Source organism: Doryrhamphus excisus, chromosome 2 (genome assembly GCF_030265055.1).
Source record: "Doryrhamphus excisus isolate RoL2022-K1 chromosome 2, RoL_Dexc_1.0, whole genome shotgun sequence".
In the NCBI taxonomy this organism is placed as follows: Eukaryota; Metazoa; Chordata; class Actinopteri; order Syngnathiformes; family Syngnathidae; genus Doryrhamphus; species Doryrhamphus excisus.
This window is the reverse complement of record NC_080467.1, coordinates 4591055-4618877: the sequence shown is the minus strand read 5'-3', so window position 1 is coordinate 4618877 and position 27823 is coordinate 4591055. Positions and strand designations below refer to the sequence as shown.

Below are 27823 nucleotides of genomic sequence, written 5' to 3'. Positions count from 1 at the left end.
TAAAAATAAGATTATTTACTTAGAATTGTTACATTGGACAGAGTGTATACACGTTTTTTTTCTTGGTAAACTCATAAGGCACACAACCAGATGAAGTAGAAAACAACAAACATCATTTTTTTACATATCTTCCTATAGTTGGGGGGGGGGGGGGGGGGCTTTTTGCGTATTTCGAAGAGGAAAACAGCAAAGTTACTGCTTTAAAAAAAAAAAAAAAAAGTCACTCAGACATCAGAACATTTTACGGCTGTTGTCAGCGTAGATTAGCATACTTAGCTCACTACTCAAACAAATGAAAACCCGTTTACAATGTAAATGATCCAAAACGCTTTGTCTTCCCTTAAGTTAAATCTCATTTTCATATCTCACTTAACAACCCTTGATGACAATTTCATGACTTTCCTATTCATAATAATTATAATAATAATAATAAAAACACATTTACAAAGTCTAATTGGACGTATGAAGCTCAGTGGGAGGAGCCAAAGTCAACGGAAGAAAAGCTGAAGAAAGATGGAAAAAGACACGTTGGCGGGTTCGCTTCACTTTGGTTTTTTCGGCTCCGACTTCTCTTACTCGATGGACGAACTCAAAATGTGTGACATGAACGTTTTTTTTTTGTGAAGTGTTTGTTATAAATAAAGTTCAAACAACGGGGAGGCATTCCAGTCAGCTCCGCCCACTTGAGGTTTGTCTCCGCCAATGAGAGCGGTTTTTCCAACGCTGCGGGGACAAAAACCAAGAAAGAGGACGGTGGACGTCTCCACGGCGACGCCAAAGACCGAATCCAAACTCAAACTGGGGGGGTGAGGGGGGGGGCACCTTCAAAGTGTCACCATTGTCTTTCATGCGGAGCCCTGCCTCCCCCCACATGTCCCCACCCCCCCACGTGGACAGGAAGTCGTCCGCCGGGCTTTCACAGAAAGCGTCACCGCAGGAAGACGTCCGTCCTCGTCCTGATTGAAAAGGTGGCGAGGTGGGCGTGTGCCAGGCGTCGCCGAGGAGGATGACGGTCAGATCTTGATGTCCTGAGACTCCACCATCTTGGCCAGCGTCTTCTTCACTCGGAGGATGGTGAGGCGGGAGGCGGGGCTTGTCGCCCAGCACTCCGACATCAGCTTCAACATGGCGCGCAGACACTGCGGCACACGCACACGTACGCAGTTAGCATCAACACAATGGGTGTGTGTCACCAGAGGGGGCGCCGTGGCAACTCTCACCTCGTCGCTGTTCCAGCGGTTGGACACGGTGGGGCGCAGCCCCTTCACGCACACCACCTCCAACATGTCCTCGTACGACGGCTCAGACGGAACCATGTCGTAATACGGCAGCTGGTAGTCCTCCACCATCCCTACACACACACACACACACACACACACACTAAATACTCATGACCATGTGACCAGCGATATCACCTTGAATGGGAAATACGCGCTCGCCGACTGATACCCGGGCGTAATTACTTGTACTGCGGTCATGTGACGGCAAAGGCGGTGACGTCACTCGACGTCCGGTCCGGCCGTCCGCTGCCTAGCTAGCCCGCTAATCCTCCAACACAACCACGGCCGACTCACGTTCTAGTTAGTACTACATTCAGTAGTAGTAGTAGTACATACAGCTGTAGTAAAAATGTAGTCGTACATAAAATCGTCTCTACATGTTTGTACATGAAGTTATAGTAGTATTATTAGTAGTATTCATAACAGCATTTAGTACATAGAGTAGTAGTAGTATTTAGTACATTAAGTTGTGGTGCTTAGTAGATAAAATTGTAATAGTGGAAGTGGTAGTATTTAGTGAATGAAGTAGAAGTAGTGAGTAGATAAAGTAGTAATAGTGTTTAGTACACAGAGTAGTAGTGGTATTGAATGGATAGTATTGAGTAGATAAAGTAGTAATAGTGTTTAGTACACAGAGTAGTAGTGGTATTGAATGGATAGTATTGAGTAGATAAAGTAGTAATAGTGTTTAGTACATAGAGTAGAAGTGAAATTGAGTAGATAAAGTAGTAATAATGTTTAGTACATAGAGTAGTAGTGGTATTGAATGGATAGTATTGAGTAGATAAAGTAGTAATAGTGTTTAGTACATAGGGTAGTAGTGAAATTGAGTAGATAAAGTAGTAATAATGTTTAGTACATAGAGTAGTAGTGGTATTGAATGGATAGTATTGAGTAGATAAAGTAGTAATAGTGTTTAGTACATAGGGTAGTAGTGAAATTGAGTAGATAAAGTAGTAATAATGTTTAGTACATAGAGTAGTAGTGGTATTGAATGGATAGTATTGAGTAGATAAAGTAGTAATAGTGTTTAGTACATAGAATAGCAGTGGTACTGAGTAGATAGTATTAGTATTGAGTAGATAAAGTAGTAAGTGTTTAGTACATAGGGTAGTAGTGAAATTGAGTAGATAAAGTAGTAATAGTGTTTAGTACATAGAGTAGTAGTGGTATTGAATAGATAGTATTGAGTAGATAAAGTAGTAATAGTGTTTAGTACATAGAGTAGTAGTGGTATTGAATGGATAGTATTGAGTAGATAAAGTAGTAATAGTGTTTAGTACATAGAATAGCAGTGGTACTGAGTAGATAGTATTAGTATTGAGTAGATAAAGTAGTAAGTGTTTAGTACATAGGGTAGTAGTGAAATTGAGTAGATAAAGTAGTAATAGTGTTTAGTACATAGAGTAGTAGTGGTATTGAATAGATAGTATTGAGTAGATAAAGTAGTAATAGTGTTTAGTACATAGAGTAGTAGTGGTATTGAATGGATAGTATTGAGTAGATAAAGTAGTAATAGTTTTTAGTACATAGAGTAGTAGTGGTATTGAGTAGTTAGTATTGAGTAGATAAAGTAGTAATAGTGTTTAGTACATAGAGTAGTAGTGGTATTGAATGGATAGTATTGAGTAGATAAAGTAGTAATAGTGTTTAGTACATAGAGTAGTAGTGGTATTGAATGGATAGTATTGAGTAGATAAAGTAGTAATAGGTTTTAGTACATAGAGTAGTAGTGGTATTGAGTAGTTAGTATTGAGTAGATAAAGTAGTAATAGTGTTTAGTACATAGAGTAGTAGTGGTATTGAATGGATAGTATTGAGTAGATAAAGTAGTAATAGTTTTTAGTACATAGAGTAGTAGTGGTATTGAGTAGTTAGTATTGAGTAGATAAAGTAGTAATAGTGTTTAGTACATAGAGTAGTAGTGGTATTGAATGGATAGTATTGAGTAGATAAAGTAGTAATAGTGTTTAGTACATAGAGTAGTAGTGGTATTGAATGGATAGTATTGAGTAGATAAAGTAGTAATAGTGTTTAGTACATAGGGTAGTAGTGAAATTGAGTAGATAAAGTAGTAATAGTGCTTAGTACATAGAGTAGTAGTGGTATTGAATGGATAGTATTGAGTAGATAAAGTAGTAATAGTTTTTAGTACATAGAGTAGTAGTGGTATTGAGTAGTTAGTATTGAGTAGATAAAGTAGTAATAGTGTTTAGTACATAGAGTAGTAGTGGTATTGAGTAGTTAGTATTGAGTAGATAAAGTAGTAATAGTTTTTAGTACATAGAGTAGTAGTGGTATTGAGTAGTTAGTATTGAGTAGATAAAGTAGTAATAGTGTTTAGTACATAGAGTAGTAGTGGTATTGAATGGATAGTATTGAGTAGATAAAGTAGTAATAGTGTTTAGTACATAGAGTAGTAGTGGTATTGAATGGATAGTATTGAGTAGATAAAGTAGTAATAGTGTTTAGTACATAGAGTAGTAGTGGTATTGAATGGATAGTATTGAGTAGATAAAGTAGTAATAGTTTTTAGTACATAGAGTAGTAGTGGTATTGAGTAGTTAGTATTGAGTAGATAAAGTAGTAATAGTGTTTAGTACATAGAGTAGTAGTGGTATTGAGTAGATAAAGTAGTAATAGTGTTTAGTACATAGGGTAGTAGTGAAATTGAGTAGATAAAGTAGAAATAATGTTTAGTACATGGAGTAGTAGTGGTATTGAGTAGATAAAGTAGTAATAGTGTTTAATACATAGAATAGCAGTGGTACTGAGTAGATAGTACTAGTATTGAGTAGATAAAGTAGTAATAGTGTTTAGTACACAGAGTAGTAGTGGTATTGAGTAGATAAAGTGACGTGTGTGCGTGTGCACGCGTACCTCCAGTGACGCAGCGTCGTGCCATCTCCCAGACGACGAGTGCGTAGCTGTACATGTCGGCCATGATGTAGGACTGGAACTGGTTCTTCTTCAGGCTCTCGTCCAGAACTTCGGGCGCCATGTAGCGGCGGGTCCCCATGCGGGTGCTCAGAGGGACGTCCACCTCGTTGGTGTCGCTATGGTAACAAAGCGTGGTGAGAGGAGGCGTGTGTGCGTGTATGAGTGTGTGCGTGCGTGTGTATGCAACCTGTTGAACTTGACGGCGAGGCCGAGGTCGGCGATGCAGCAGGCGCCGTTCTTCTTGATGAGGATGTTCTTGCTCTTGAGGTCGCGGTGGGCGATGGCGGGCTTGCCCTGCGTGCCATAGATCTCGGTGTGCAGGTGACACAGGCCACAGGCGGCCGAGTAGGCCAGCCTCAGCAGCGTAGGCGTGTCCAGCGTGGCGGTACGCAGGTAGTCATACAGCGAGCCGTTCTCGTGGTAGTCGGTGATGAGGAAGAGCTGCGTGAAGGCGCCCGTGCCCTTGATGTCGGCCGCGATGAAGCCTGCAACCAAATGGGCGGCGGTCCCGTCACAACACGGCCCGCTCGAGGAAAAAAAACCTCCGCCGTGAGACGTGCGGTCGCTCATGGTTACCGAGGATGTTGTCGTGTCTCATCAGCACCGTCTGGTAGATTTCCGTCTCTCGGAACCAGCTCGCCTCCTCGCGGGTGAAGAAGACTTTGACGGCCACCTTCTCGCCTCGCCAGCGACCCAGCCACACCTCGCCGTAGCGACCTTTCCCGATCTGACGCACCATCTGGATCTGCTTGGCGATGGTCCGCTGGACCTGGTGGTGTGCACGCGGCGAGAATCCTTCACTTCCTAGTTTTCCTAAAGCTAGCAGTCAAACATTCAGGGGTGCGCTTTCGTCTTCCTACCAGCAGAGGGAGCCCGGAGCCGCTGCCAGAGCTCTGGGACTGGTGGATGAGGTCTTTGAGAGACTCCCCGGCAGGGATGAACACTTCCTGCTCCACATCCTTGTGGTAGCGCTGGCGCTCGCTCTGCCACTTGTACCTGTCACACACGGGGGAACAGTGTGATGGTTGCCACGGTGACAAGGCGACGCCGAGGTGAGGCCTTTTACCTGTAGTAGCAGACCACCGTGACGCAGATGAGCGTGCAGCAGCACACCGTCATGGAGATGAGGAAGGCCAACCAGTGGGGGCTGCCTTCTAGAAACAAGATTGGGGGGGGGGGTTAATCTCAAACAGAATACTACAATAAGTATACTTTGTATAATGGCTACTTCTCCATTGTACAATCATCACAAATCATCGCCTCCTCTTCTACTACGCAGCCAAGATGGCGACTATGGAAAGCGGTTACCACTCTACACTGCACTGCATTTTCTCTGACTTTTCAGAGCACTCAAAAGACCGAGTGTAAGTATGCGAGTGCACCACCACCACAGAGCGGAGCAACACCTGGACCAGAACAAAGAGTACCGGAAGGCGCCTGGGGGGGCAGGGTGGGCTGCAGGTCTCGATTGCAGAAGTCCGTGTTGCAACACTCGATGGTCCTCCTCGTCTGAGCTTTGGGAGAGTCCTGTCAATCAAAGACAGTAAATATATCGATGAGAGATGCACCGTGTTTCCCCCTAAAACTTAAAGCAGGGGTCTCAAACTAGTTTGAGGGCCCCCACCTTGATATGAAAGTTTAATGTTAGTGCGGCCCACGCAAGTTTGATATGAATGCTGTATGGTATCATGTACCCAGAAAAAAATTATTACGTTTGATTAATGTTAAAGGTTAAATAACTGTTAATAGTTATCCTCCCTATCTGTGTGGAAGTGGTAAGTTTTTGGCTTTTTAAGTTCAAAGGAAATAACTTGGAGGCTACCGTTTAGGTCGCTAGCTCTCTAGTTTGCGAGTTAGCATGTGTCTCAAGACCCTGCGGTTGCGCAATATGTTGTAAATAAAGAGTATAAATGTGACTAAGTCGTGTTTTGTCATGTCTACTGCGCTCTAATAATGCTTTGTTAATTTGAAATTAAATCTGAAAAAAATAATTTGTCTACCCACCAACTATATGTGGTTTCTTAAGTTTTTATTATTTGCCGTTTTATTATTATTATATTTATTTATTACTGATTGATTGATTTTCTTTATTCTTGATTTGTTTATTTATTTATCATCTTATTTTGTGTAGAAAATTAAGATATTTGAGAACAGTGGAATGTTTTATCAGAGCTTTTCTTGTAGAAAATCAGAACCAAAGCAAAGTTGATTAATTTTTTCTGTTTTTTGTTGTTGTTTTTTTTTTTAGAAAACCTGATGCGGCCCAGTCTCACCCAGACCCTAGCTCCAGTGGCCCCTAGGTAAATTGAGTTTGAGACCCCTGACTTAAAGCACGGAGGTCAGGAGAACCAGAGTACACAGGGGAGGGAGCCACATGCTGTGGCCCAGCAAGGTGCACTGTATTCGGGCAAACACTGCGAGCAACCGGTATGCCGCTATGGAGGTCTCTGGCAAAACTTTTGCCCTGTTCAAACGCTTTGGAATAATAATAATATAATGAAATATATAATGTTTACCAAATAAGATATTTAATAAATAATCATTATTTCAAAAAAAACGTAAATATGATAATTAAATATCTGCATCTTCAGCCATGTTTACCTTGCACTGGAAGTGAGAGCCTTCATACTTCATGCATCCTGAGGTGAGGATGGCCTCGCCGTGCTCGTCCTCCTCGATGATGGCGAAGCACTGACCGTTGGTTCTGCAGAACAAGAATGGGTGGAGTTACGGCTGCTTTCCGGGCGGGCCCGGAGATCAGCAAAATTGAGGAGCAAGGAGGACTCACTGGCACGTGTTGTTGGTGGCGTCTTCGGGACAGTGTCCGGAGCAGTAGCAGCTGAGGAAGCGGGCGGCGTCCTCGGGCGCGATGGTGGAGTCCTCGCCGGGCCGGCGGATCTCGGGTTTCACGCCCGTGCCCTGGAGGACGTGGTCGGGGTTCTGGCCTGCGGCTGGAAAGAGAAACAAACGGTTCTCGGTCAGAAGCGGGACATGTGATGCAAACAAACATGGTGGAAGGTGTTCGCAGAGATAGAAGAAGGTCAGACGGAAGGAGAGTCTTTCTCCCTCCATCTTTCCTCTCATCTTGTCTCATTCCTGCTCTAATCTGCTTTGCTTTGCTGTCTTCTACACTTAAACGCATTCCATCCTCCCTCACGGCAACAACACCCTGACCTGTGCTGGCATGTCTGGACATGACACACACACACACACCTTCAGCTGCCTGGTCGTCATAGCAACACACACACACAAACACACAACTGTTTGTGACCACCGCGGGATGACTGGCATCACGTTTTAAAAACATTCCATCAAAAAAGCGGAATGTTAAAGTTATTTCTGAGTACTTTTATTTTATGTTTTACTTCTTTGAACTCCGTGGGAGGAGGAAGAGCAGAGAAAGTGTGTGTGTGTTTGTGTGTGTGTGCACATGTGTGCTTGATTGTGCGTCAGTCAGAGTGGAGACTGAGGTCTGGCAGACGGAGCTGGGTAATCAGACTCTTAAAGTCACAGCGCCACTTCCACTCGCAGACCTGCCATCCATCCCAGGAGTACCCTCCCGCCCACAACTTGAAAAATAGAAGGACATTTAATCTGAATCTTCCTTCTGTTGGATTAATGGGTTGGGTCAGGAGTGTCCAAACTGTGGCCTGGGTGTCATTTACGGGCTGCAGCTGTTTTTATATTGCCCTGCGGCACATCATTTTATGGGAATATAATCAAATATTTATTGGAATAAAGTCATAATTACCAGATACAATTTCCTAAAAAGAAATCTGAAATAGTTAAAAAAAAAAAAAAAGTCCCATCCTAACAAGAAAAATCATGAGGAAAAATAATGTCACTTTGTGTTCGAATATTAAAGCGTTTATTAATATTATTAAATGTGTTTTTTAAGTCATAATATGAGGCATAAACCAAGCTGTGAGCCTGTGAAACATGTCATAATGTGATGGGAATAAAATCTAATTTTCATGGGAATAAAATCTAATAAAATAATTTAATTTATTTAATAATATAATTTAATAATTTTATATAATATAATTTAATTTATAATAATAAACAAGAAGAAAGTTGAAATACTTTTGAAAATAAAAAAGAAACCCAGCAAAAATGTTAAAAACAATTGTCATTTTACCACAATAAATTCTAAATATTCAGAAAAAAGTTGTAATCTAGTCATGCCCTCACATATTTGGAGAGAAAATATAGTCAAAAGCTGAATTTTGAAAAAAATAAATAATTAATAATAATTAATAATAATTAAATATTTTTTAAAAGTATGAGAAAGCAACAAAACAAATACAATTTTCAAAATTTAAGCTAGGGAAAAGATTCTGGAGGAACGGGACTCATTTTTATTGCAAACGTTGAGCTGAAATCGGAGGAGGCTGCGTTCATGGAGCTGGGTTGTGTCGCACACAGACAGGAAATAATGTCTCAACAAGCCGACCAATCACAGGCTATTTTGTAAATATGTCAAAAAGACAAAATGTCACGAATAAAAATGCTAAATGTCATATCTGTATGTCAAACATCTCCTGCGGCCCGCGACATAAAAAGGTTCCGGCAAGGGGAAACGAGCACTTTTCAGGGGGGCGAGTATGTCTCCGGAGGGACTGAGCGATATTTCCGGATAACAATGGCTGTTTGGAGCGCTTAGCGCCCCTGACGGCTCGTACGGTGTCATACAGGAAATGGTTCATGTGCAAAGAGGAAGGGAGAGCGGCAGCAATCAGCTCAACAGCTTCCTGTAGCGAGGAGCCCAGCCAGCGCAAGAGGAACCTGGTGAGGACGACACGGACGCGGAGGCGGGACTGATTGCTGCTCAGCAAGACTAAAATACTCTGTTGAATACGTACGCTGGAAGTAGTACGCTAGTAGTACTAGTAGTACTAGTAGTAGTCTGGAAGAACAGCAGAAATAAAAGTGTTACCTTCTGCTCTGAGGACCATTAGCAGCGTGGCGGCCATGACGGCCAGACGCAGGAGGAGACCTCCCATCCTGCGGCAGAAATCACTGGACGGACGCTCAGGTGGACCGGGACCGGGCCCCAGGAGAGGTGGGAGGGTCTGGTAGAACCTTGTGGTCCAGAGGTCTCAGAGGGTTGAGAGTGGGAACCAGAGACCAGAGGAGGGCGGCTATCACAATGTGACAACGTGTTGGGGCTCAGTGGCTCTTTGGACCTGCAACACTGACACGAGACAAGATTGTGTGTTACAGCAACAACATCGTATTCTTGCATCTGATTGGACGCCAATCATCAACCCCCTCCCTCCATGCTTAATGTGCCGTGGCATTGTGACCTCTGCGGGGGCCAGTACCAATCTAACTCAGCACCAAATTATTTGTCCAAGATGTTGTGCAATTACTGCCGCAGCACTAATAACCACATTTCACAATTAGGGGGCGCCGAGAAGGGGTGGAGGTTTCGGGACGGGGTGGGAGTGTGTGTGTGGGAGGGAATTAGTGGCAAAGCCCAGCCAGTATCTGTCACTTTTCATTTGGCAGGGAGGTGGGACAGAGAGGTCGGACCTGTGACCCACTTTTCACACGTCCTTAGCTAGGGGTGGGCACGAAGCAGGCACCCCTCTGTGTTTCCCTTCACTCAAGTGCAGGGGTCTCAAACACGTGGCCCGCAGGACACTAGTTTGAGGTCCCCGCCTTGATATGAAAGTTTAATGTTAGTGCGGCATGCGCAAGTTTGATATGGATGCTGTATGGTATCATGTACCCAGAAAAAATGATTACGTTTGATTAATGTTCATGTTAAAGGTTAAATAACTGTTAATAGTTATCCTCCCTATCCGTGTGGAAGTGGTATTTTTTGGGCTATTTAAGTTTAAAGGAAATAACTTGAAGGCTACCGTTTAAGGTCGCTAGCTCTCTAGTTTGCGAGTTAGCATGTGTCTCAAGACCCTGCAGTTGCGCAATATGTTGTAAATAAAAAAAAAAAAGAGTATAAATGTGACTATAGTCGTGTTTTGTCATGTCTACAGGGCTCTAATAGCAGCACTCGATGGTCCTCCTCGTCTGAGCTTTGGGAGAGTCCTGTCAATCAAAGACAGTAAATATATTGATGAGAGATGCACCGTTTTTTCCCCTAAAACTCATACCGATAACTTAAAGCAGGGGTCTCAAACACGCGTCCTGCCGGCCAAATGTGGCCCGCAGGACACTAGTTTGAGGCCCCCGCCTTGATATGAAAGTTTAATGTTAGTGCGGCCCGCGCAAGTTTGATATGGATGCTGTATGGTATCATGTACCCCAAAAAAAATTATTACGTTTGATTAATGTTCATGTTAAAGGTTAAATAACTGTTAACAGTTATCCTCCCTATCCGTGTGGAAGTGGTATGTTTTTGGCTATTTAAGTTTAAAGGAAATAACTTGAAGGCTACCGTTTAAGGTCGCTAGCTCTCTAGTTTGCGAGTTAGCATGTGTCTCAAGACCCTGCAGTTGCGCAATATGTTGTAAATAAAAAGAGTATAAATGTGACTATAGTCGTGTTTTGTCATGTCTACAGGGCTCTAATAATGCTTTGTTCATTTTAATCTGAAAAAATAATAATTTGTCTACCCACCGACTATATGTGGTTTCTTAAGTTTTTATTATTTGCCGTTTTATTGTTATTATATTTATTTATTTATTACTGATTGATTTTCTTTATTCTTGATTTGTTTATTTATTTATCTTATTTTGTGCAGAAAAATAAAAATTAAGATATTTGAGAACAGTGGAATGTTTTATCAGAGCTTTTATTGTAGAAAATCAAAACCAAAGCAAAGTTTATTCATTTTTCTGTTTTTAATAAATGCGTTTTTTTTTTTTTGGAAAACCTGATGCGGCCCAGTCTCGCCCAGACCCTAGCTCCAGTGGCCCCCCAAGAAAATTGAGTTTGAGACCCCTGCTCTAGTGGCTTACGAATAGCCACACATTGGCTCCTCAACTGTTGTACTGAGGGCGGAAACGTGCTCACGTGTACACGTGCTGCGTACCCGGCTGCATTGCAATGATTCCTCCAATAAATTCGACTACCTCGAGTGTTGTTGTGATGCAGCAGGCACCAGAGTGTGGATAAGAGGTTATAAGAACAACATGAGCAGCATCCTGGCCTGATAACACGCAAAGACACCTTCAGACGAGACAAGGCAGGATCAGGAAGGACTGTGGCGGCGAAACAGGAAGCTGACCCCCTCCCTGATATGTGTCCCCTTCCCTTTAAAAACACTCACGAGCATGAGAACACATGATATCTTCAACATAAAACACACTTTCGCTGGCGCATGCTTCATCTTGACAGCGTGGGTTCCCACAGTCAGCAGCGTGGAAAAGTCAAGTCAAGTGAGCGTAGTTTGCATTTGGTCATGTCACCAAAGTGTGCTCGGTCTTGGTGTGGGCTCCAACATAAGACCGTGGTCAGAATGAAAGCAGCTATTGTTAGCAAGGCCCACCTGTACGCTAAATAGACCACCCTTATAAGCAAGCACCCGGCCGTGACGGCCAGGTCAGAAGAAGAAACCTTGTCAATCTTTAATAAACACGCTCCTCTTTATTAATCTTAAGACTTTTGTCACTCAATTATATAGTACCTTCATTTATCAGTGTTTATATTAGGAGGGCAATGCGCCTCCTCAAGATCCCCCCAGGATACCTTTCACACAGAACAGCTAATTGGTGGTTAGAGCATGGAAAACACCCCAATAGTCCGCTTTAGTCTCCCATTACCTAATACAGTAGACATAAGAGGAAATAAGACACAGAAGACCTTACAACCGGGGCGGCACGGCCGTCTAGTGGTTAGCGCGCAGACCTCACAGCTAGGAGACCAGGGTTCAATTCCACCCCCGGCCATCCCTGTGTGGAGTTTGCATGTTCTCCCCGTTGGTTTTCTCCGGGTACTCCGGTTTCCTCCCACATTCCAAAAACATGCTACGTGAATTGGCAACTCCAAATTGTCCATAGGTATGAATGTGAGTGTGAATGGTTGTTTGTCTATATGTGCCCTGTGGCTGGTGGCCACCGGTACCCCGCCTCTCGCCCAAAGACAGCTGGGATAGGCTCCAGCACCCCCCTTGTGAGGATAAGCGGTAGAAAATGAATGAAAGACACTTAAATACACTTAACATTAGAGCCCTGAAATTGAAATAACAACCCTATAGTCATCTTTACTAAGGATCGACCGATAATGGGCCGGCCGATATTTGCGTTCTTTACTTGAATCGGTATCGGCCGATACGCATGAGGGTTTGCCGATATAAAATCGGCCATTGGCTAAGGGTAATGGAAAAAAATCGGTATCGGTCGGAAAAAAAACATATCAATCCATCCCTAATCTTTACACTTCTACTACCCAATATCGTATACATTGGAAGAGGAAATGAGTCATAAAACATAGAAAAATAAATACGATTAACATTATTAGAGCCCCCGAGACATGAAATAACACCCCTATAGTCACCTTTACACTCCTATTCACCAAAATAGCACACATAGTGGCCACATCAGGTGTCTCCCTCCGCTCTATACTGTGGTTCTCTCTCATAGTCATGTCATGATATTTGATGAGGACCAATCATCAGGTACACTAGGTCAAGTGTAAAAAAAAAGTAGATATACAAAATGTTACTTATCGGTACCGTATCCATCTTGATAAGCAGAAAGTGATCTGTATCTGTCAGGAAAAAAAGATACGGTGCATCTCTTTTCATGAGCTGCAACAACAACGCCCACCCTCACACTCCCTCTGCGGCGTGCAGGTCCAGGCTCCCGCAATCAGACCTTAATGTGTCCCCACTTCCTGTTCTGGAGGAACAGTGGCAGTCCAAACAAACAAGCCTGGGGCTGACAGCTCTTGAGCTCCACAAATAAATGGTGTAATGAGAAGATTGGGATCGGGGGAACATCGGCGGGATGGGCTGGGATGAAACAGAGTCGGATGATAAAAAAAATGAAAGCTTTGTTTCTACGCGGACGCAACTTGTGTGTGTAATGTGTGATGTATCATTTATTTGTGTGATGTACAATTTAGTTATTATTACGTTTGATTAATGTTCACGTTAAAGGTTAAATAACTGTTAATAGTTATCCTCCCTATCCGTGTGGAAGTGGTAAGTTTTTGGCTATTTAAGTTTAAAGGAAATAACTTGAAGGCTACCGTTTAGGTCGCTAGCTCTCTAGTTTGCGAGTTAGCATGTGTCTCAAGTCCCTGCAGTTGCGCAATATGTTGTAAATAAAAAGAGTATAAATGTGACTATAGTCGTGTTTTGTCATGTCTACAGGGCTCTAATAATGCTTTGTTCATTTTAATCTGAAAAAAATAATTTGTCTACCCACCAACTATATGTGGTTTATGTTTTTATTATTTGCCGTTTTATTATTATTATTATTATTATATTTATTTATTTATTACTGATTGATTGATTTTCTTTATTCTTGATTTGTTTATTTATTTTTCATCTTATTTCGTGTAGAAAAATAAAAAGTAAGATACTTGAGAACAGTGGAATGTTTTATCAGAGCTTTTCTTGTAGAAAATTGGAACCAAAGCGAAGTTTTTTTTATTTTATTTTTTTTTTTTTTGGAAAACCTGATGCGGCCCAGTCTCACCCAGACCTGAGCTCCAGTGGCCCCCAAGTAAATTGAGTTTCAGACCCCTGCTCTAGAAAGTGTGTCCTTTTCCACACCAACTTCTTCCTTCTTTCTCCCTCTCTTCCTTGGTGTTGGCCCCGTTCCCTGTCCCCTCCTTGCAGGCGGGCCCCCGGGTGCTGCAGCGGCAGCCTGGCCATGGTGTCGGCGTCCTGCCCGACATGCCTTTCAGGGCCTGGGAGACTGCAGACCAGACTTTCTGGCTCCACGGCCATTGTTTGCTCGGCTGCTTTGCGCCTCAACTGCGGCTGTAGATTACCATAAGAATACCCACAATCCCCTGAGCCTCTGCGGGCCTCTTCTTCCTCGCTGCATTTCCCCCTTGACAACTAATCCTCATCTTTTGCATATCTACCTGTCGCCACTAAGTAGCATTTACGGGATCCTTTTAAATATCAATGTAATTGCTACTTTCAATCTTTCATATGCAACCGTGTCTCATAAAATGTGTATATGCTGAGTGTAAAGTGCAAATAAGTACTGCAGGCCGGATAAAACACTCATGTGTTGCTGTGCGCTCAACTCACCATAAATTGGTATGACGTGTCTCCAGGCCTGAAGGTGTTTTAATGAGTGGAATCGCCATAGCAACAGCTCTGTCCATCAGTGGCACAGTGTTGCCTTTGTCCTCCAGCGGGGTCATAAAACTAATCCACTCACACCATAAAGCAGCGATATGATCATAAATCAGCACCGCCGTGGGTCGGGATGGGACGGGACACCGCAGGGGGCTCCCAGTGACTATCTTCTCGCATGTGGGAAGTTGTTCAGTCGGCAGAGGAGTGGTGGTCCACTTTTAAAACGACACACTTCCTACCAAGTGAAAACATCATACTAAAATATAACTCTAATTGTAGGCCACACATTACACACAGTGTGTGTGTGTGTGTGTGTGGCCGGAGAGTGGACGGTGCTGAGGAGCAGCCACATGCTTCCATCCACTGTGTCGTCTTGGAAGCTCAAGCCAAGCCGCAAAGTCAACACAACAGTATCGGTGGTCCTCCGTGTGTGTGTGTGTGCGTGTGTGTAGAGAGACCAGTGAAACAAAAACAAACGAATAATGTTAAAGCCCCACAATAAAAATGTCTAATAGCTAGCTAGCGCGCTAGCTCAAATAGCTGACTTTCAGTCATCCCTGCTTCAATGTGCAGGACTGCATTTTTATATTCAGCGTCATGTGTCAGTCCCGATGGTTTCAGTGTTAACGGAATCACTGGAATTGGCCAACAAATTTACTCCCGAAACACGGAATCTTGCGCCAAGTGACATCATCCCAAACATGAACCCGCCCCCTCCCGACTGAACACTGAAACGGTGACCTAGAACCAAAGTTCTAAGCCAAAGTTGGCGAAAAACCTTGAAGACTCCCTTCTTATGGAGCGTGAATGTAAGCTAGCCAGGTTAGCTTAGTTTAGCAGAGCATGCTAGTGTGTTTGTGCAACTGAGGCTGTATGAGTGTTGTTTACACCGTGTTGTGTTTTAGCGCTTGTTAATGTATGCGAGCGTTTTACGATGCCCGCTGAAGTCAGGTTTATTCTTGCACTCAGGTCGTCTTAACTGTTCACAAGAACTGGGCATCGAGGGCATCAATGGGAACCGGGAACAACATTCCCATTGTCCTGGAGTTGCTCATATTTTAAAATTTCTATGCCTACATTCGATGATCGACAAGCCCGCTGCCAAATGTCGGCTCAACACCAACAAGGAAGAAGCGCTATGGTCCATTTTTGAGGTGCTACGCCAGACTTCTTCCAACCAGCGAGGAAAGTAAAACAATAAATTCCGTCCGACATCGAAGCAGCAAGCAAATGATACTTTATACCGCCAATACGGTATAAAGCCAACTCAAATATCCAGCTAACGTAAGACTGTGTACTTTTCCATAGACTAAGACCTGACGTTAACGCGAGCTTTCAACGGGACGTTGACCAGACCGTGGGTTAAGTGTCACTCCATTCACCGTGTGGTGAAGTGAGTTTCGCGTTAGACAGTGGGCTCCTTAGCAACAGTAGTCGGTACCCCTCACTGTGCCCGGACTGCTCTGTCATGTTGCCAGGTATTTTGCCGGGGAAGTGGCCAACAACCCCTGTCCTATCTCTCCTGTGAATACCAAGTAAAATGAATTGAGAGCTTGCTAGCATGCTAGGAGGGTTAGCAAAAGTTCAAAGTGGCATTGCACCCGGCGACCACGAACTACGTAAAAACGACAGACTCAGACAGAGATGAGGAAACCCAGCGGCGCTGCCGGGAGGACTACCTAGACGACAACAGACTCCCACAATCAGAAAAAAAATGGACGAAATGGACGTGAACATGGATGATGCGACGGGCGGGTGAGTGGAGCTTGGGCTAAGGTACCTGCTTTAATTGTATTTTTGTTAAATAGTCGAATAAAGAAGCATTTTGTTGTGTTTTTTGGCCTCTCCTTTCTCTGCAGACTTCATGTTGAACAAGAAAATAAAGTTTGCTAGCTGCATTCCACACTCCACCTCAGCTCTTTGGGGCTTCAACCGTATGTTTTAGCATGCGTCTTATAACACGGTGCGCCTTATGTATGTATGTATGTGCTAAATACCGAAATAGACCCCCTAAATTGAGACTCAGCGTTACAACACAGTGCTTCTTACGGTGTGGAAAATACGGTACTCATAAAAAGGCAATATGGTGAGGGAGTGATATTGGAAGGGCAATATAGCGGGGACGACTGTACCATGTGTGTGTTTTTTGTATCATGGTATCCTCCATGAGAGTAATATATGAGTTAATCATTGATCTCACGTTTCAAGTCTAAATCTTTTTTAAAAAGGGGAACTCCAACATACTTTCATACTGAAATCATCCATACTTGCATTCTCTAGCTGAGAACTGTGTGTGCGTATGTGTGTGTGTGTCTCATGCGGGACATATGGGAGTGATTAGGAGCGTCAGACTGGCCGCCTCTGAAGGTCTTTTAGTACGTGTAGAAAGTCACAATGCCGACTGGCTGATCTGAGCGCCTTTGTGCATACCCGGAACATCCAACCACGTGCTCGATGACACAAGTGATCAAAATCGAGCACTCAAAAAGCAGAGTAACTAAAGCAACAGGAAGTGATGACATTGTGTGCTCACTGACGCTTTAGCCTCTAGCGTAACATAAAACATAAAACATGACCTGCTAGTGTAAATTGTGCACATTTAATGGGTTGTGTGTGTGTGTGTGTTCTGTGTAATCAGGGCACTTCCTGCTCGGCTGTTATTAATCAAAGCAGACGACAGCCAAAATGAGCCAATCGGAGGCTGCAATTAACAAAACAAGGAAGCCTCCTGATTGGCTAGCAGTGCCTTCATCCCTGGGGTCAGAGGTTAATCTCATCAAAGAACAGCAGAGTGCAAGGGGGTTGAGTTTGCTAATCAGATTTTTATGTTGTGTGTGTCATGTGACCACAATAAAAAGCAACTGTGTGCATGCGTGTGTGTCCATACCTGAGCAGTGTGTCCATGTGTTAAGAGCGAACATGTTGCTGCAAGGCTCCATGGGAGAAAAGTCGTCACATTACACCGACCTGTCAGAACGAGACATGAAGATGCTCAGTCATGTTTATCAGATCACATTTTCACCATCGAAACACCATCCAAAGTCAGCCAACTGCTTGAAGAGAAGGAGATCGCTGGTCAGTGTCATGGCTCCACCTCGTTCGTGGGAGGAGCGCTGCTGAGGATGACGACTCGCTCTCGGTTTGAGGAGAGAGCAGCGTGGTGCCGTCATTTTGCAAGTAAAACACGAGACATTGTAAAAGTACGTGTCCCGCATTGAGTTGACCAGAATAGGGACGTCCCTCATCACGTCTGTGAAATGCGGAGTCAACTGACAACAGCTCGCCACAGTCTAATGGGCGCCACACACACCCGTAGGCGACCAACGACCGTCACTGGTGAAACTTATCGCCAACGCGAAGCCTGCACCAGCGACGTCTTCACATCCAAAGCGAATGAAGAATCTTCCACGGCTGCGATTGGCTGTCAGATGGAGGGAATTTAGGAGTATTACAGTTGTTCATAGGAGGAAAAATGGCTGGTGTTCAATTCAGTCTTTTTGTGTTGCTTGGAAGTATGCTAATACAAAGGCTGAACATTCAGAGAGCTATTATATCTGTTTTTACAAGAGTTGCTGCCGAGCTTGTTAACTCCCTGCACTTTTTGTTGTGTTTGAACTTAAAACAAAGATAAGTTATATATAAATGTTACTTTATTTACTGTGGAAACATTTCAGGGAGCTATTTATTTACATCTTTTTTCAACTTCTAAAGAAGAACTCCATGATCTTCTGGAGCTATTTTTATTTGTTTGCTTGAATACATACAAAAAAGGAAGTTAAGTGCTTTTGAAGTGTATTATTCAAAATTTTAACACAAATTTTTAGATTTTTATCACAAATGAAATATCAAAACAAATATCACAAATATTGTTTTTTTCCAAGGCACACAGAATATTGTTTTCTTTATCGCAACCTCAACATTGGGATCAATTTGCCCACTGTATCGGTAATGCTAGCAATGCTAACAGGCTAAGCGTAGCACACTAACACCCAGCATAAGCTACATATCTACATTTCCAAATGGCAAAAATGCTACTATGCTAATGTGTTAACATTAGCATAGTTTTTTAGCATAAAATTAGCAGAACATTATGCTAATGTTAGCATAATGTTAACATTAACATTAACGTTAACATTAGCATAGTAACACCGAGCATGCTAGTGTGCTAACATTAGCATGTTAACACCTAGCATAATTGTGTGTACCTATGAAAATGGCTAAAAATGCTAGTATACTAAAATTTCCATGACAGCAATGCTAACATGCCAACATTAGCATGCTAACGCATAGCATAATAGTATGTACCTATGGAAATGACTTAACGTTCCTAAAAACCACAAGAAAAGGAATATTGCCTACGGCACGGTTTTGTGTGCGTCCAAAGCAAGAAGTCTATTCCGGTTCCAGTTTCTTGGGAATGAGATCAACTGTCAGTAGTTCCACACACTTCCATTCCTGGAGAAACTCCTTCTACTCAGTGAAAAGCTGCAGTGAAGAGTCAGCTGGTAGCCGTGCAGTGACGTGTCACATGAGGTGTGAAAGCACACGATGGCTGACTAGAAAGCGGAGGAACCAGTCGTCACCTCGTAAAAGGAGGGGAAAAGAAGGCTGAGGTATGCAGGCCAGCAAGTCAACACACAACCGCGGCTGAGAGGTTGATCCAACGTGTCCAACGTGCAACCAAGACTGAGCTTCCCTTACAGCATATGACCTCGCGCTAAAAATACAACCTTTTACCTTTTGTGATATGCAAACCTTTTAAATGTCACCAAACCTTGCCGTGCGCATAAACACTGGTTTCAACTGACCCGAAAGGCACCAAATTCACCACCCAATTAGGTGAAGACCACATGGGAGATGAGGACACGGTGTCCACTGTCCGGGGCAGTCAGCTGACAAACGTCCGGGGGTCAGGGGTGAGCACAGAGAGGTCAGAGGTGAGCGTAACTTCAGAGGGATGAGTTCAAGTATCAGCCTGCGGGATTAAGACAAATCCTCCTCATCCCTGCTCTTTCGCTAACGTACAGTTAGCACTCCTTTTATCACAGTTAATTGGTTCCAGACCCGACCACAATACATTTATTTCCGCAGCATTCAATGTTAAATTTTCATAGAGCAGAGAAAACTTCAGAGAAAAGATCTTACGTTATTCTTTGTTTAGTACACATTGCGCAAATCTTACGTTGTAGGGACCCGAGACAGCTGCTAGCCGGTGAGCTAGCGAGCTGACTAGTTAGCCTCAAATTTATTTAATCGCAACTTAAGAAGCCCAAAACCTACCACTTCCACACGGAACAGGAGGAAGCCTTTTTTCCCCTCACTCAATGATGTGGGACATACCATGGCTGGCCGGTAATATGCAAGCTAATGCCTAATGATCACAAGACTACATATCACCTGTATTTCCATGTACTTTGACTAGTAATACACCATAGTCTACCACTAATTCATTCATTTCTGAAAGAGAGCAATATAGCAAGGGGCGTGATCATGGAATCATGATATTGTGAGCAATGACTGTACCAAGTAAGTATGTTCAATTAGTCAAAGTAAAGTATAAATGTAATAAAATGTTCCATCACTAGCTAGTGAGCTAGCGAGCTGACTCAAATTTGCCTCAAATTTATTTCATCTCAACTTAAGAAGCCCAAAACCTACCACTTCCACACGGGACGGGAGGAAGCCTTTTTTTCCCCTCACTCAATGATGTGGGACATACCATGGCTGGCTGACTGTGTTAAGGTAATATGCAAGCTAATGCCTAATGATCACAAGACCACATATCACTGTATCATGGAATCATGATATTGTGAGCGATGACTGTGCCAAATAAGTATGTTCAATTAGTCAAAGTAAAGTATAAATGTAATAGAATGTTCCATCACTGTCATGACGAGGCAACAAGGTCGGTCGGTAGTGTAAGTCAAGTGTGGCTGGCCAGCGTGTCTGAATTATTCACTGGATGGGAGTATTTAAAGCAGAGATCAATACCATTAAAGGGCCAACATGGACGCTGCTTCCACCTTCAAACTGCATCAGAGGACGACGTGGCACTTCCACTGCAGACACAAGCTACATAAGCGATAGGTGACTAACATGAAGACGTTTCTTATTCGAACATAAGGCGTTTTTGAGGTTATTTTTGCCTTTTAGAGCCTACAGACCATGCATTTGCTAACTGCTATCCATGTATACATGCTACGCATCCACAGAGTTGGATTTTACAACACAAGAGCACAGCCACAAAGCGGCATGCGTCACCAAACCTTTCATTCCGAAAATCACAAAAACTACACATTTTCACATGAATAAAATGATACTACCCAAAAATGCTACACCGTTCTTCTCAACAAGAGAGGAGAAACATGGACCGAGGGAAAAAAAATGAAACCATTACAATTAACATTAACATTTCATAAAGCAAAAAGGCTAATGTGATAAACGTTTAAAAGCTAACTCTTAGCCCTTCCGAGGGTGCAAGCATCATTCCACTACTGAACAAACATCTTCATTTACCGGCTGGCTTCTTGCTAATGAGTGCTTTGCATCTTCTGGTGTAGCTATTGTACTTCTCTTCATAGTATGTCTGTGAACAGTAGATCAAGTAGAAGGTTAAACAAGTCACTAACACTTGTTTTAGGGTCTCGATTTCACACAATGTTTCTGTCATTACCCACGTCTGTACCTGACCACATGGAAACGTTACTGGATTTTTTTTGTTTGGCAGGTTGGAAAAAATTTGCATCCACACTGTGCCGAATTAGCAAACTGGGATGACTGGGTGAAAAGGATGTAATTCATAAGGCGCACCCACGTGTGGGACACTAAACTGACACACAGAACCACATGACACATCAAAATATAGAAGAGGGCGGTTGAGTTCCTCATCTTCCGCTTTCCAAGGCTGGTGTAGACTTACAACAAAGTGGAATTACTTCTGCGAGTCATTTTGGAGATAAGAGAACAAACTATCAGGAGAATGATGACAAGGAGAGTCATTCATTCATTTTCTACCGCTTATCCTCACGAGGGTCGTGGGGGTGCTGGAGCCTATCCCAACTGTCTTCGGACGAGAGACGGGGTACAACCCTGGACTGGTGGCCAGCCAATCACAGGGCACATATAGACAAACAACCATTCACACTCACATTCATACCTATGGACAATTTGGAGTCGCTAATTAAACTAGCATGTTTTTGGAATGTGGGAGGAAACCGGAGTACCCGGAGAAAACCCACGCATGCACGGGGAGAACATGCAAACTCCACACAGAGATGGCCGAGGTTGGGGCAAGACAAAATAAGAAGCCAAAAAGTTACCACTTCCACACAAAATAGGAGGAAAACTCATTAATTTATTCATTTTCTACTGCTTATCCTCACGAAGGTTGCGGGGGTGCTGGAGCCTATCCTAGCTGTCTTCGGACAAGAGACTGGTGGTGGCCAGCCAATCACAGGCTACATATAGACAAACAAGCATTCACACTCACATTCATACCTATGGGCAATTTGGAGTTGCTAATTAACCTAGCATGTTTTTGGAATGTGGGAGGAAACCGGAGTACTCGGAGAAAACCCACGCATGCACGGGGAGAACATGCACACTCAACACAGAGATGGCCGAGGGTGGGATTGAACCCGGGTCTCACTAGGAGAGTCATATCAGTCGTATCATATCCCATCATTAAAGATCACTTCTGGTCGGTGACGTCGTTTTTGCTTCCCCCCAAATTAAAAAAAAAAACGCAGCCAGAGAATACAGTACTTTGCCTTTTTGACCTGACAAGGTTTCCGGCATATATCTCTGCAGTGATGGAGGACAGGGTGATGAAGGTGGAAGGGCTCACTTCCAATTTAGTGCTTTTATTTCTCTGCTGCAGCACAGAGGCTGAACCTACACAGCAGCAGCAGGAGGAGGAGGGCTTAAATGTTTTCCTCCTCGGCTCAGCCACCCTGTCTCCAGGCTCCTCTGGGAGGAGAAGGAGGAGGAGGAGGATGGAGGCCAGCGGACAGAGGAGAGTGCTGGAGATGTGAAACCCGACCCCCCCCCCCTCCCCCCACCTCCACCAGTGCCACCTCGTCAGAGTGCCTCCAGACTCCCGCAGTAATCCGATCCCGCAGCCTGCAGCACTGGAGACGCTCCAAGGGAGGGAGAGGTGCAGGCAGGAAAGAAAGAAAGGAAGAAATGGAAGGAGGGGGAAAAAGAAGGCAGAAATAGAGCAGAGAGATCCTTCGGCTCAGCCTTCCAGACTGGGAAGATTCCCAAAAGTTAAGAAGAGACACGGACTCTGAAGTGTGCTGTTTGGGAAGACTTTCTATTGGGTATTTCACATGGAATACTAGGCTACTATATGTCAATAAGCACTCTGTTTACTCTCTTACTTCCTCACAGAGTCCATTTAGACCAGGGGTCTCAAACATGCGGCCCGCGGGCCAAATGTGGCCCGCAGGACACTAGTTTGAGGCCCCTGTCTTGATATGAAAGTTTAATGTTAGTGCGGCCTGCGCAAGTTTGATATGGATGCTGTATGGTATCATGTACCCAGAAAAAAATATTACGTTTGATTAATGTTCATGTTAAAGGTTAAATAACTGTTAATAGTTATCCTCCCTATCCGTGTGGAAGTGGTAAGTTTTTGGCTATTTAAGTTTAAAGGAAATAACTTGAAGGCTACCGTTTAGGTCGCTAGCTCTCTAGTTTGCAAGTTAGCATGTGTCTCAAGACCCTGCAGTTGCGCAATATGTTGTAAATAAAAAATAAATGTGACTATAGTCGTGTTTTGTCATGTCTACAGGGCTCTAATAAAGCTTGTTAATTTTAATCTGAAAAAAATAATTTGTCTACCCACCAACTATATGTGGTTTCTTAAGTTTTTATTATTTGCCGTTTTATTATTATATTTATTTATTACTGATTGATTGATTTTCTTTATTTATTTTTCATCTTATTTTGTGCAGAAAAATTAAAATTAAGATATTTGAGGACAGTGAGGACAGTTTTATCAGAGCTTTTATTGTAGAAAATCGGAACCAAAGCACTGAAAAAGTTTGTATATTCTTCTGTTTTTAATAAATGTGTTTTTTTTTTTTGGAAAACCTGATGCGGCCCAGCCTTGCCCAGACCCTAGCTCCAGTGGCTCCCAGGTAAATTGAGTTTGAGACCCCTGATTTAGACAGTCAGTACCTTCATGGTACATGCACGAAAACACTCTCTATATTCCTGCACCAACTGGTTTGTTGTGAAGGAGCAGAATGTTCAAAAAGAGTTTTAGAATGTGACACGACACCTGAACACCTAATGGAAGCCTAATAGATTGATGCGAAACCCTTAAGATCCATGATGCGAAATCCTTAAGATCAGAACCTTAGACTAGCAAGCGCTCGACAGTCCATCTCTTAAAGAATTTGAGGGTTTTTTTTTTCGTAATCATTGCAAGTTTTAGGCGGCACGGCGGCCGAGTGGTTAGCGCTCACAGACCTCACAGCTAGGAGACCAGGCTTCAATTCCACCCTCGTCCATCTCTGTGTGGAGTTTTCATGTTCTCCCTGTGCATGCGTGGGTTTTCTCCGGGTACTCCGGTTTCCTCCCACATTCCAAAAACATGCTAGGTTAATTGGTAGCTCCAAATTGTCCATAGGTATGAATGAGAGTGTGAATGGTTGTTTGTCTATATGTGCCCTGTGATTGGCTGGCTGGCCACCAGTCCAGGGTGTACCCCGCCTCTCGCCCGAAGACAGCTGGGATTGGCTCCAGCACCCCCGCGACCCTCGTGAGGATAAGCATTAGAAAATGAATAAATGAATGAGTTATCCTCCTATTTTGTGTGGAAGTGGTAACTTTTTGGCTTCTTATTTTGTCTTTCCCCACCCTCTGCCCTCTCTGTGTGGAGTTTTCATGTTCTCCCCGTGCATGCGTGAGTTCTCCGGTTTCCTCCCACATTCCTAAAACATGCTAGGTTAATTGGCGACTCCGAATTTTCCATAGGTATAAATGTGAGTGTGAATGGTTGTTTGTCTAAATGTGCCCTGTGATTGGCTGGCGACCAGTCCAGGGTGTACCCCGCCTCCCGCCCGAAGACAGCTGGGATAGGCTCCAGCACCCCCATGACCCTCGTGAGGAAAAGCGGTAGAAAATGAATGAATGATATTGATGCACTTGCACTCTCACCATGCGGGCAACACATGACCTACTTACTAAGACACGCATGTAGCAACATACGAAGCGCATAAGTTGGTCTTGCAACCTGAAAACAACATAAGCACCCGCAGAGATTGTTTGACATGACAGAGAACCTCAGCACATCACACGCACACACACACACGCCGTCCGTGCGGGCGTTTCTTGCACGGATTCGCCCGCTTGTGACCTCGGCTTTATGATAAAAAGATCTGACGGTCTCAACCAACTGCCACGAATAGGTAAGTCCCATAGGACTGCAATCTAGGTGTCTCACTACATACGCTACAACAGGTGATCTTCTAAACAATAACACCTAAAAATAGACACAACATCAATGACACACACACACACGCACACCAACAACACAACAACATGGCTGCTGTGTGTATGAAGTGAAAGTGAACCTCACAACAACCACACAGGACACCTGTGGTTGGTAGCTTATGACATGACATATGACACACACACACACACACACACAGATTCCTTCCTTTATTAGTGCGATATAAATACATGTGCGGTGTTATTGGAATGTGCAGCTGTCGGACGTGCTCACACAACTAACACGACTTAGGATGAGCAAGTCGGAATGCGCTTCATGTGTGGAATACCAATTATTTCTTGCCTTCACGCTAAACGCCACGAGTGTTCTGCAAACACAAGCGATGACCGTTGCTAATTGTCGCCAACACTGACAATGATCAATAACATACAGTGGTGTGTGTGAAAAAGGTGTTCGGGTTGTGTCAGGAAGGGCATCCGACGTGAAATGTTGCCAAGACAAATATGCAAATCAACAACACCACTTCCACACCGGATCGGTCGAGGCCCAGGATAACGACGACCGCTGTCTGTGCTGTTCACCTACAGGGTGGTGGTGGAAATTGGGTTACTGTTGGTCAAAGAAGGAGTGGAGGAAGATGTGCTTGTAAGAAGAGAGAGAAGAGGAGCGCCAAGAACCTGGAACTGAGAGTAGGGACTTTGGATGTTGGGACTATGACAGGAAAAGGTAGAGTTTGTTGACATAATGCAGAGAAGGAAGGTAGACATTTTGTGTGCTCAGGAGACCAGAAGGAAAGGTAGGGTTCAAGGTAGGGTTCAAGTTGTTCTATGATGGTGTAGATGGAAGAGAACTGGAGTAGGAGGAGTTGGTTAAGAAGGTCCTGGAGGTAAAAAGAGTATCAGATAGCGTAATGAAGAGTCTGAAGCTAGAAATTGAAGGTGTGTTGTTCAATGTTGTTAGTGCGTATGCCCCACAAGTAGGATGGGAGTTAGAGGAAACAACACTGAAGGAGACGGTGACTGCAAAGTCGTGGTAGGTGAAAGTGGAGCCAGACAGCATAGGATGGTGGTGTGTAGAATGACCCTCGTGGTGAGGAAGATGAAACAAGGAGGCAGGAGTTGAGACGGGCTCTGGATGGTCAGGAGGTGCTTCCAGATGACTGGACAACTACAGCAAATGTGATCAGGGAGTACTTGGTGTGTCATCTTGAAGGAAAGCAGTCAAAGACAAACTTGGTGGTGGAATGAGGAGGTGCAGGAGTGTATACAGCAAAAAAGGTTAGCTAAGAAAAAGTGTAACATGGAGAGGACTCGAGAGAAGACAGGAGTACAGAGAGATGAACGGTAAGGTGAAAGTAGAGGATCTCTGCAAGGTGGAGAGACGGAAATGGGTAGGACGTGCAGCAGGTTAGGGGGTCTAAGGAGGTCTACATGAGGAGGTCTGGAGTGACAGAGAAGTACGTTCAAGTGGTGCAGGACATGTACGAGGACTGGAAGACAGTAGTAAGATGCGCTGTAGATGTGGAGGTGGGACTGCATCAGGGATCAGATCCGAGCCCCTTCTTACCTACGTTCTACTGCTGATGATCATTATTTTTGGTAGGTTCCACGTTTAATAAGGCATAGAACATAATATGCTGTGTGCCGTGAAAGATTCGTCAAATCATACAAAATGGCCGCTACTAAATGTGTTGTCTTTTTGAAAAATGCCTGCCATTGAATGAGTTAAGTTTAGAAGAAATACATTTGACTCAAACTGGTTAGCATTGCTGGCCTGTCAGCTTGAATCCCTGCAGCATAAGAGATGATCAATGTGTACCATAGGGGTGTTATTTCATGTCTACAGGGCTCTAATAATGTTAAAAAAAAACATTAGAATGTATATACAAGTCCTCTAACGATGAACATATCCTATGTATTAACACTGCATCCTATATCGCTCCTACAAGATCAGGAAAACAATCATTTTCACAAGCTTTATCTTTGTTACACTCTCCAATACGGATTAAGACGAGATTCGGTTTCTATTAATGTAAACAAATCTGGTGACGTCATGTAATGATATAGAACGACAATGTTAAGAACGTATATCTTAACGTGTTTTGACTTAGCCTGCGTTTCCAATCAACATCGTCGATTTTTAAAAGCAGGCTTAAAAATATGACAGCAATCATGTCATAATGATGATTATTCCAAAAATTAAGAGCCGAGCTCCAAAAGTAGAACAGTGAGGCAGCTGAAAAAAGGCTAACAGCTAACATTACTTTTTAACAAAACAAAACAAATTCGTCCAAATGTCACCAAAAGAAAAAAATAACAAATATACATTTTGTTCATGAATTTGTAACAAAATATTATTCATGTTCAGGAGTGACACAAAGTCCCCCAAAAATAAAGTCCCAAACTTTTTTTTTTCCACGACAGCAACTATAGGGCTGCGTCTATTACCTGGCAACGATACCCATAAAAATCTGTTCAGCGAGCTTCATTATATATTTTTTAGGATTCTACACGACATCAAATACTCACCAAAATACTCAATATATTTTATCCAAGTAATACACCAAGTAAACGACAAGAAACGGAACACTTCTACTCACTACATCAACTTGTAAACATGAAGCACTTCGAGCGAAGTAGTTCCAGCAAATAGACGGCACCACGCCGTCGTAAGCGGTAAATAAAAGTTAAGATTTTCGTCTTTTACCTTCCCGCCTCTTTCATCGATGGGACCGGCGGACGTGGCGCGGCTTCGGACGCCCTCTCGGTGTGATGATAAAGCCAATAAAGTGTCAAATCCCTGCACACGACGAGGAGGAATGTTGGAATTCCACACTTTTATTCCAGCAGCGTCGACGTCTTTCTTCTGTTTGATGATTGACTGCCAGGACCAGACGAAGATCGTCTACTCACCTCT

General features: G+C 43.5%; 1 protein-coding gene across 2 annotated transcripts; it reads right to left on the bottom strand.

The window, feature by feature from the left end:
* Nucleotides 1-4: 4 nt before the first annotated feature.
* LOC131103007 (bone morphogenetic protein receptor type-1A-like) lies at nt 5-27823 on the bottom strand. 2 transcript variants are annotated; one of them, XM_058048822.1, is made up of 13 exons: nt 27614-27823; nt 17333-17412; nt 9157-9414; nt 7009-7171; nt 6822-6924; nt 5648-5747; nt 5287-5374; nt 5081-5216; nt 4797-4989; nt 4408-4705; nt 4161-4336; nt 1221-1351; nt 5-1139 (listed from the first exon to the last, which is right to left on the bottom strand). In XM_058048822.1, the coding sequence occupies exons 3-13, from the start codon at nt 9221-9223 to the stop codon at nt 1014-1016; spliced, it is 1581 nt and encodes a 526-aa protein (XP_057904805.1). In that variant the 5' UTR covers nt 9224-9414; nt 17333-17412; nt 27614-27823; the 3' UTR covers nt 5-1013. The 2 variants fall into 2 exon arrangements, with proteins under 2 accessions (XP_057904805.1, XP_057904814.1); XM_058048831.1 differs by having other exon boundaries at nt 5287-5371.